Source organism: Fukomys damarensis, unplaced genomic scaffold, assembly GCF_012274545.1.
Source record: "Fukomys damarensis isolate Sample0158 unplaced genomic scaffold, DMR_v1.0_HiC HiC_scaffold_23, whole genome shotgun sequence".
NCBI lineage: Eukaryota > Metazoa > Chordata > Mammalia > Rodentia > Bathyergidae > Fukomys > Fukomys damarensis.
The window spans coordinates 28,983,063-28,993,559 of NW_022900935.1; the positions used below are offsets into that span (position 1 = coordinate 28,983,063).

Consider the following 10,497-nt stretch of genomic DNA (forward strand, 5'->3'; position numbering starts at 1 on the left):
TTTAAAGAAGCATCATATTCCTATGGTCTTCAGTGGATCTTTCCTCCTGACCTTTTTGTATAAATTGAACAATGAAACCACACCTCTACCAGAAAAGCACCTGAACCAGAAGTTGAGGCCTGCTAAGAGCATGTGATGATAGACATAATGGCCTGCACTGGGCTCTGGAATGATGAATGACAGTAGTAAGCTTTACATCAGGACAGGCTCCTGTAATGTAAAGATTTTTTTCATAGTATCCCCTGCTTATAGAACAAGGCTTGACAATTGATAGATTCTGGATAAAGAACTGCTGAATGAATGAAAGTTCTTGTATATCCAGTACTCACTGACTCCCTCAAACAACCCTGTGAGGTACAAGCCAATAAAATACTAATATCATCTCCACTTTACATGTAATGAAAAACAATAGAACAAGTAAATAATCAGACACTTACTGAGCATTTGTTCTATGGCAGGCATACACTTTTGAAAATTTTTCATTGTGGTAAAATATGTACAAGTTTAAATTTATCATCTTTAAGTACACAATTCAGTGGTATTAAGTACCCCTACATATTGTCATGCAACCATCACCATTGTCTGTCTCCAGAGTTCCTTTCATCTTGCAGATTTGAAGTTCTACTGTCACTCATTAAACAATAACTCTCCATTCCCACACACCCAGCCCTGGCATCTACAATTCTACTTTTTGTCTCTGTTTCAAATTCATTCAAGCAGGGAGGTTGAACCTTTGGCTAGTATGGTATCCGTCGAGAACTTATTGAGTGCACTGGCCCTTTCTCCCCAGAAAATCTAATCTATTGCCTCCAGATAGAAAGTCCAAAGTTAAACCCTCCCCTTTAAGCCTGTGACATTTTTGGAGCAAATTTGTCTGATTAACATTCTTTTTGCTTCTTGATAGAAAAATTTAGAACTCTGCCTCTCTTAACTTGTAAGACTTACCCACTGTCTACCCAGCTTCTCATACCAAGATAGTGAGAACTGTGACGCATGCCACCCATCACCTTCTAGAGCTGGGGATACCGGGGCTCCATCTCAGTTGATCTCACAGACCTAGACCTAGCTATAGTGAAAATAAACACATTTTATATGCTGTGGCATGTCCAGGAAGTATTTACAGGTACTGTAAGTGAGCATAAAGACCCTAAATTGTGGTGAGCCGGTGCCATGAAGAGCAGAGAGGGTTGCCCCCACCCACCATGCCATGAGAAAGAGGCTGGTGTAGTCTCTGCTCCTTATAGCCTCTCTAGACGGATAAAAGATCCTGGTGATGATCTGGCAGCTGTGTATCTGAGGTTTTCCCTTTTGCCTTTGTTGTACATTTCCCAGAAAAGAGTGGTGGGAGGGGTGAGGTTAATGTGTTGAGTATGAGTAATTAGTCATTCAAACCATCGACACTGGCAATGATGGATTTGAGTGCCTGTGTTATTGTGCACTGTTCTAATAGTTTATCCCTGAAATTTTCTGCCTGTATAATGTTGCTTAAAATATATCACAGGAACATAAAAGATTTAATGTAGTGCTTTATACAACAATTAGAGTTTGAAATCAACTGAACCTCCTCAATGCTCTATCCTGGATGCTGACTGCAAGTCTGTCACTTAACTGCCATTCAGAAGAGGAAAGGAGGACAAGTCATGGGTTTGGAACCTGGTCAGCTGCAAAGTTGGCTGTGAGACTCACACAGAATGTTTTGTCGAAGTACATATGCACATCTGAGGAACTGAGATATTTATTTGCAATGAAAATTGGACTGTGAGAATACCATAGGCATTATCCTGAGGAAATAAGTATTCTGTAACCTCTGTGCTATTGGAGGATGTTCTTCTCACCAACAAAAATTTGTCTGCCTATATTCTGTTTTCCCATGAAAGGAACACAGGTGACCTGTCTTTAAATCTATCTTGTAACTTTAAAATGCTATAGTTTCATGTTCATGCATTCAATATCTTTACCTCTTAACAACTTCTCTTATTTTCTTGGTTATGTTTTAAAATCCTCTTGATTCATTTACATGTCAGTTGATGCTGACATCTACATTTTGTTTTAAGTTTTATCCTGTAGTGCATTCCGGGATGTACCATTAAGACCAGTGAGGGATCTTATTACATAATGTATATTGACACACTTGCAAATATTTCTCAACTTTCAGATTGTACAGTTTAATTGAGAAAATCTCTCTGTGTCTGTATTCATTTTCATCAGTTCTTTCTAGATACACAAAAGGATAATAGTATAGTGTGTGTGCAGAGCAAAGAGAACTCCGTCTCTTACACAAGAATTACATGACTTAATTTATAGTTGTGGTTAGTTAAAATAGCTCAATGATAAACATCTTCTTGTGTCTTGCGACTCTTTCTCAAAGGTTTAAGTCCAGTTGAGATAGCCTAATCTATTAATAGGGCTCCACTCCAAGAATTAACATAAATTAGGAAATCCACCGGAGATATAAAAAGATCTAGAAAGACAGTGAGGTAACTAAAACTACTTTGCTGCAGCCTTGATACTTCCTAAGCCTTTCTGGAGCAGTAAACCTGTCAGATGTTAACGTGGGCAAGTGCAGGCTTTCACCAGATGTCTGTGAAGTAAGCATACAGTGAACAAAAGATGAATATGACTGCCATGTGACCTTGAACAGTTTTGATTGCACAAAATCTCAGCAGGCTTGGATGTGATATCCATTCTTCTGTATATTCCAACTTCTATCATTAGCACCAAAAATCTGCCTCAATGCAGGATATTTTCTAGGTTTCTGTGAAGCAGCTGAAGAGAGTTTACATGAGAAAGGTGGTAAGCAAGAAAGAACGGGGTTCCTTAGACTGTGGGACTAGTTTTGTTCTTATTGGAGTTGATGATGTTGCCGTAAAATCAAAATTCAGTAGTTGAGTAGATCTGTGGTTCTGCCAGCCAGGCCTCCTAAAATGATAAATTCTGATTTTCACATTCCTTGCTGAGTTGGCATTACTTCCTGTTTGTTGTCTGGACACCTAGCTCAGTGAAACAATGAGATGACACAGCAAATAGAGTCCCTGCATAGGCCCAGGAGGACCAACAGGTGGGCAGAGCAGGAACCTGCCTCCCAGCCAGGAGTTGTGCTGATGCTGTCTGCAACAACATCCCCATTAGCATACTTCACCCTCAAACCCACCATCTATCTCCCTGTTCTTTTCCTGGACCCTTACCTTGAGGGCAAGCAACTGGCTAGGCTTTGCTGGGTGCAGTTTCTATCAGTTCTGAGGAGAATTGGAGTTAAGATTCTTCTCAGAAGCTTTTTGCTTTCTCTTTGCTCTCTGGACCAGCCTTCTGGAATTCTACAGTTGACCTGAAGCCAAGAAGAAAGGTCTGGTGATGTAAGAAGTGGAGCCACTTAAGTTACTTGCATGATGGTAAAGAAACTTAGACACTCCCTCTTCAATTTGCTTTGTTTCCCTGGCTCTTCTTCAGACTTCATGTTTTTCTTTTGGTTTCATCTCCCATTTGTGACCATCAAAACAGGAAACATAGTAGCACTCACCTATATGGGGCATGATGAGGAGTGATAGTTATGATGCTTCTAGGCACTTTGTGTCAAACATGTATATGCTCTCATCCTGAAAATAATGCCTCATGGCAAGGCTTATTCTAGTTTTTCAGAAAAGGAGACTGAGGTTCGGAGTATTGAAATAAGCTTCGTGAACTCACACTGCTTATAAGTGGTAAGACTAAAATTTTAAGGCAGTGTTTTTTTTCACTCAAAAATGTATTCCCCTTTTTTACTATATCACTCTTTATTGCAGTGAAGGAATAAGCAAAACCAAATCCATAAAATCTGCCTTTGAACATTGGATGAGGACTTTCATTTCAAGCTGATGGGAGTAAAAAATTGGTACATCCACTTTGAAACACTTTTGATAGTGTCTACTAAGTTGAACATACTTATACCCTATGATTCAAAAAATATCTCAAACAGAAATGTGTGTGTATATGTACCAAAAGTCATGTGCATAATGCTCACAGCAGCAATATTTATCTATAACAGCTCAAAACTAGTTACAATTCAGATGTTCAAAAGAGATATAAAATGCAATATTTCTATACAATGGAATTCTCTATGGCAATGAACAACAGTCTATTTGATACATGTAACAACATAGATGACACTTCAGACCTGGGAAAATGTACAAAAGAGTAGATATGCTATGAATCCATGTATATAAAGTTCAAAATTACATAAAGTGAAACTATGGATTGGAAATCAGAATAGTGGTTATTTGGTGGGGCACCGGGATGTGTAAATGGAAAAGGAAGGGAAAAGAGGAAGATTTCTGTGGTGCTGGTCATGTTCTATGACATGTTCTGAAAAATGGTTACCCAGGTATAAGTCGTATTTATTTTATAAACATTCTTTGAGTTGTAGACTTTGTATATATTTCACTACATATATGTTCTAGTCAGTGAAAAAGTTTAACCCCCCCAAAATTTTTTTCTGAGCAGCAGAATAGTATTAATGAAAGTTACAAGTTATTAGATATCTGCCACACCTTGCTTTCCTAGTCTGTAAGATGTAGAGAGTTTTAGAATATGCCTCATTACCATCTTATGAGGAGTTATTAAGAAAGACATCAGGTGATCGTCAGAGTAACTTTAATAAATATCCAGTTGTGATTACCTTCTCACTGTACATATGTCATTTCACTTGGATCCTTCTCACCATTTTACAAGAGCAGGTGGCATTGTTGCCATTTTCAAATGAGGAAAACTGAGGCTCCTACAGTTTATGTCTTGCCAGATGCCATACAGCTGCTGAATGACAGAACATGGTTTCATTCCCAGGGAGCTGGTGATCAGTTTGAGAGGGAACAAAAAGCCCTATCATATTAGACAAGTAGCGTCAATAATAAGATAAGATGGAAAGGTGGAAGTGATGGGCTGCATTTGGGACCAGGAAAACTGAGTATTGCCCCAGACTGTACCCCACTTTCTGGTGATAAGAAAGTTACTGGACTTCATCTCAAACATGAGAGCATTAAATTAGTTTTTATTTCCTTAAGGGCCTTCTGGCTCTGCAGTTTAGTGATTTTCCACTTTTGTCATTCTATACAAGATGCCTTTATAAGATGATTCTATGAGTTTAAACCCATTTTCCATTTAAAATCATACTCTAGCATTATCTTCTTGGTATTTTTCCTGAATCCTATCCTGTATTCGGGAGGAATGGCTTGCTTCCCTTCTACATCCTCCAGTTGTTCACCTGTGTCCTAGGTAGACTAGAAGCTTGATGATAAAGACTCTTACTCTTTTTTCTTTTATTTCCTTGCAAGGTGCCTGGGACAGTTCACACATGCTAGAAAAGCATTGTTTAATTAAATATATAAACCCAGAAAATGTCCTCCTTGAGTAATGCATAAGAGGATGGCTTTGAGCTGTGCTGGATTTAAGGCGAAGAACTGGAGAAAACTTTTCTGTTTTGTTCCATTAGAGATCTTGGAGAAACAGTAACAGAACAGCTGGGTTAAAATCATTAGATGACTTTGTAGCTCCCCAGCATGTACTTATGAAATCAAAAGTTTGATCAATGTTTAAGTATTAGTGAAAATCTAAACACTTCCCTTGTGGAACAGCCCCACTTAATTTAATGTCATTGTATTTTATGAGATAGTTAATAAACAGGTACTGTATTTGATCTTGTGAGTATAGCCCTCTATATTTAGCTTTTTCAGCTTTAATGGAACTATAATTTTAATCATGATTATTACTTTACATTTTAATTATAATTTGGTGTGGCTTAAGTATACATTTCTGAGAGTGATTGTGTAATGAAAACAGGAATTAGCTTTTCATTAACAAAATAATGGGAGAGTTCCCACTGCATTCTAGTCTGTGTTCAAAATCTAAGGGCTGGCCTAAAAATAGCAAGGGGAGTTTAACATTTTGGTTAAAAACATGCTTCTAAATTGGCTGTGTTCACAACCCAGTCTCTTTTGCTCCATCTTGCTTCATCTTGTTCTCTTTCTTTTCAAAAAGTAAAATAAAATCTTAAACGAGAATTTGTATTTTTGAGATTTCAAAAGAATTCTTTGTAATATTTTTTTTAATTTAGATAATTAGCACCATGGAACCTCAGGTGTCAAATGGCCCGACATCCAATACAAGCAATGGACCCTCCAGCAACAACAGAAACTGTCCTTCTCCCATGCAGACAGGGGCAGCCACAGATGACAGCAAAACCAACCTCATCGTCAACTATTTACCCCAAAATATGACCCAAGAGGAATTCAGGAGTCTCTTTGGTAGCATTGGTGAAATAGAATCCTGCAAACTTGTGAGAGACAAAATTACAGGTATGTTGTTCTTCAATATTCTAGGCGTGGTATTCACAACTCTGTTGTTCCATAAACTTTGTGGACCTTGGCAGAAATGCACATACGTGATTACTCATCAGAGTGTCTGCATCATGTATTCCACATTCAAGCATGTCATGGGTACACAGCCACAAACTCACACCATATGTCTGTGTACACTACATAAACCCATATTGTAGACTGGTAGGACTAGGAAACAGATGAAGATTTTGGAGCTCCTTCACCTTTGTGTGAAAGGATCCTCTGGCTTTATCCTCTTTTATTGTTAATGAGCCTTCTGTTCCCTTTGCTCTGTAGGTCCCAGTTCTACCCTCTGCCCTCCCTGTACTCCACACTAGTTTTAATTCATTTCTTTATCTCCCAAACATGGGTTTGTGTGTGTCATTTTCTTCCATGTGTTGAGACAAGTATTTTAAAGAGGGCCAGGGTGGACTTGTGGAAAGGTGACACAACTGGTTATTGTCCCTGGGAAGAAATAGGCCTGGCACATAGCAGGCTATTCTGGAATATAACTACTTTGCCGTAGAGGGGAGATTCTTAATGAAGATCTGCATGTGAGTTATTTTTATTGTTTGTTTTGAAGATATTCTTTGAGAAATTAGGGAATTTTTACTTGATAGTGAAATGATTCCACCTACAACCTCATTAGTCATAATTTTTACGTTTTGATTTTTTCCTAGTTGACAGTTGCTCATCAAGAACCTAATGTTTGCCAGCCAGTGATAACTGTAATTCTTTTGGGAGAAATTTCCCTGTAATTTTATAGGAAATGAAAATATTTTCTTAGAAAAACATTTACATTACACAGTGAGGTCAGTAAAGTTACTGCTGTCTGACCCTATGCTCTTAAAATCATTCACTTCGACTTGGAGCACTTGTCAGTTGAGAGTGTCAACTTTTGTTTCCCTTTCTTTAGACAGTTTAATTGACAAAGAACTGGCTTAACTCTCTCAGAGGCTGTATGACTAAAATAAGAAGACATATCACCTTGATTTTAAATCAGACACTACAATATCTGTGTGTGCATACAGATATAAACATGTGCGTTCTTTCTCATAATTCACATGTAAATTTGACCCCTTATAAATTAAGCACTTTGCAGCAATATAAAATTGAAATAATGGCGTTGCTTTCTATAATGTAAGTCATATGACCATCTAAACACAATTTCCTCATTTTGAAATTGGAAAATACTTCAAAGGGTGCACTGTAAGGGTGAAATGAGAGACTGGCCGTATAGCACCCAGCACAATGCGCATTGGATAGAAGTCTTTCAGTAAACGGAGATGCTATTATTATAGATACAACTGTTATGCTTTAAGGAAAATAGCCAGAACAGAAAAGTACTAAAGGTTTCCAGATAAGACCAGGCTTTAATGATCTTATCCCAGAGCAGTGGATCATTTACACTTTAACAGAATTGGCTATACTTTCAGAAAGCTCTTGTTTAGATTCCTGAATGATCTTTATATAATAGAATGATAATTCAGATCAAATTAAAACCAGTTAGCCATATAATTCTTCCTCCCACTCCTATATAGAAAGTGTATTTTTGGTTTAGCCTTACCTTCTAAATAGGGATTTTACCAAATATATCTGTGAATATTATTAATCACCTTTTCAGAAGAGTTCCCTCAGAATGGTAGTGAGATTTTTGAGAAGTACTGATTCATGGTGTTGTTCCTTGTTTTCTGAAGACACATGTTTAAACAAGCAGATTCCTTTACTGAAAGAATGCTAATTTGGTAGTTCACCGAGTGGATTTGAATAGGAGTGACAGCTTCGGAGACAGCCTTTAATTTGGTATACAAAACCAAAATTGTCAACTTTGGTTTGTTTAGCACCCTCTCCCGCACAAGCAGAGATATACAGTAGCATCTGAGCTTAAAGAAGAAGCTTATGGGTTGAAAGCAGAAATAAAATTCAGGCATAAATTTATAATTATGCATTTTTTTAATTCATCCAAAATTTTTTTTCTTATTTGTAGAGAACTTCTGGGAATGAGGCAGGGAAATATAGAGGGACTAGAGATATTTGCCCTCATTTGGTAGCAGTGTTTAATAAAAGTAGAACTTGTGGTTGTAAAGAGTGCTTATTAAATTCTTCATTTACACTACCTAATTAATTCTAGCATTTTAAATTAACAGTGAAACTGGTCCCTGCTGTACCATTCCATAGATGTAGCATATTTCCTCCATCCACCCGTTGTTCAGGTTTAATTGGCTGCGCTAAAAGTCAGAGAAGGAAAGAGAGAGAGGGAGAGGGGCTGTGAGGAGATGGGGAGGTATGGGAATCACTCTATCAGAAGACCCTCTGAGGTATGCTTTGGGGTTAAGTCATAACACAGAATGGAAGAGGTGAGGTATCACACCAAACAAGTGGAGAGGATGCAGCTGGTGGTTCAAAAGTCAGGGTAAATGACATCATAGGTATTTTTGTTGCCCTGATTTTTAACATCCCTGGCCCCCTCTTTCCCTCCAACACCTCCTACAGATCTCAATGCATCTCAATTCTGTGAAGTTTACAAGGAGTTCTAAATATCCAGTGGGAAGACTGGGGGTGGGAAGTGGCAAAGAGATAAGAATTCAAGATTAAGATTTTCCAGCCCCCTAACTACTCCCTAAGAGAGTATAATGGATTCCTTTAGAAGGTTCTGGATTCTGTAAATTAAGATCCCTTGAGAGGAAGTAATGCTGTTGCATTACCAGAAGGCTAGACTCACCCTTGGCTTTGGCTCATTGATGAATTCTTCATTTGCAAATGCAAAGAAGAAATTTGGATATGGTCTTGAGGAAATATAAGCCATCATTGAACAAGCACCTATTCTGTGCTAGGTATTTGCTAATCACTGGACGAATCATACTTCATTCTATACAGAGAGCAACCTTCATTTTCTTAGATGAGGAAACGGAAACTAAGTGAGGCTAAGTAACTTCCCCAGGCAGAACAGTTACTAGCCTGTGGTGGAACTCGGAGGTCACTCCTAGTTTTCAAAGACATGATTTTATTCCAAAGCATATTTGAAGTGAAGACTTCTTAAATCTATACCCCATAACCCAGTGCAACATTGTGTTTCTCTGAGTGGAAGTTTCTGGCCATCTGGAGACTCTGCCTAATGCACCATGGCTTTAAACCAGACTCCTGCGCATACAGAGAAGCAAAGGTAACAATATTTGTCGTCCATTGGGGATATAACTCAGCCTGCATCTTCCTTCAAGGTAGAGCCAAATTTACTTAAAGCACCAAGTTTAAGATTCCCTTAACAGTGCTTTTGGGCATCTCTGTTACTTATTAAATAATGTCTTCTGAGACCTTAGATTTTCACTTGCCAATTGGAAAAGGACTCTTATCCAGAATAATCTAAGTTGTAAGGAGAGAAAACACTTATCCGAAGCTGCTTTTGTGTGTAGCTGTGGGTACAGGATGCCTTTGGAAGCCAATTCCAGTATTTCTCTCCTTCATCTACCTGCAGCCTCTGCTGATGGGGACAAAAGGAAGTAGCACGAACCATGGAGCTCATGCAACTAGAAACTCCAGCAAGAAGCCCAGATCCTTCCTAGAAATTATACTATTTCTGTAAACTTTAGATAATTGATATAGGTTCTTATGTTTTATTTTGTTACCACTTGTTTTTTTACTTTGTTTTATAAGCATTATTTGCCTTGCTGAGTCCAAATTTCCATATGATTATTACTTTAGGGGGAAAACTGTACAAGTTGGCCAGGACAGGACTAGCTATTCCCAGTGGTTCAGGGTATGTCTTGAAGCCAGCAGAGCTGGAATGCTAAATTGTATGTTTGTTTCTGTCTATCTTTTTACCACCCCACTCCAAAAGGAATTGAAATTTGAAAAAGAAGAAAAATCCCTAGAAAGAAAACAATGTAAGAACAATAAGCAGTTTTGATCTGCCTATTCACATTTTGTGACTATTTGCATCACAGTGAAAAAGATAAGAACCACATTTTCATTTGATGTCTCTCTCCATGTTTCAGGCACTGCAGTTTTTTTTTTTGTTTTTTTTTTTAATTGAGTTTATTGGTACATTTAGGGATACAGTACAGTTACATTCATTGTTGGGATCATGTACCTTTACATGGCAAGTCTTGATTCTCATTTTTTTCCCCTTACCTCTGCCCTCCCTTCACCCTTCACC

The 10,497-nt window shown here is 38.0% G+C and overlaps 1 protein-coding gene across 7 annotated transcripts in view; it reads left to right on the forward strand.

Annotated features, from left to right (window-relative positions):
• Positions 1-10,497, forward strand: part of Elavl4 (ELAV like RNA binding protein 4) — an 85,273-nt gene that overhangs the window by 29,057 nt on the left and 45,719 nt on the right. For 5 of the 7 annotated variants that reach the window (XM_033767504.1, XM_033767505.1, XM_033767506.1 and 2 more), the window contains exon 2: positions 6,083-6,323. In XM_033767504.1, the coding sequence (XP_033623395.1) occupies positions 6,083-6,323 (241 nt within the window). Of the gene's footprint in view, positions 1-3,302; positions 3,390-6,082; positions 6,324-10,497 lie in introns of all 7 variants that reach the window. The other 2 variants (XM_033767509.1, XM_033767510.1) reach the window with 1 other exon arrangement.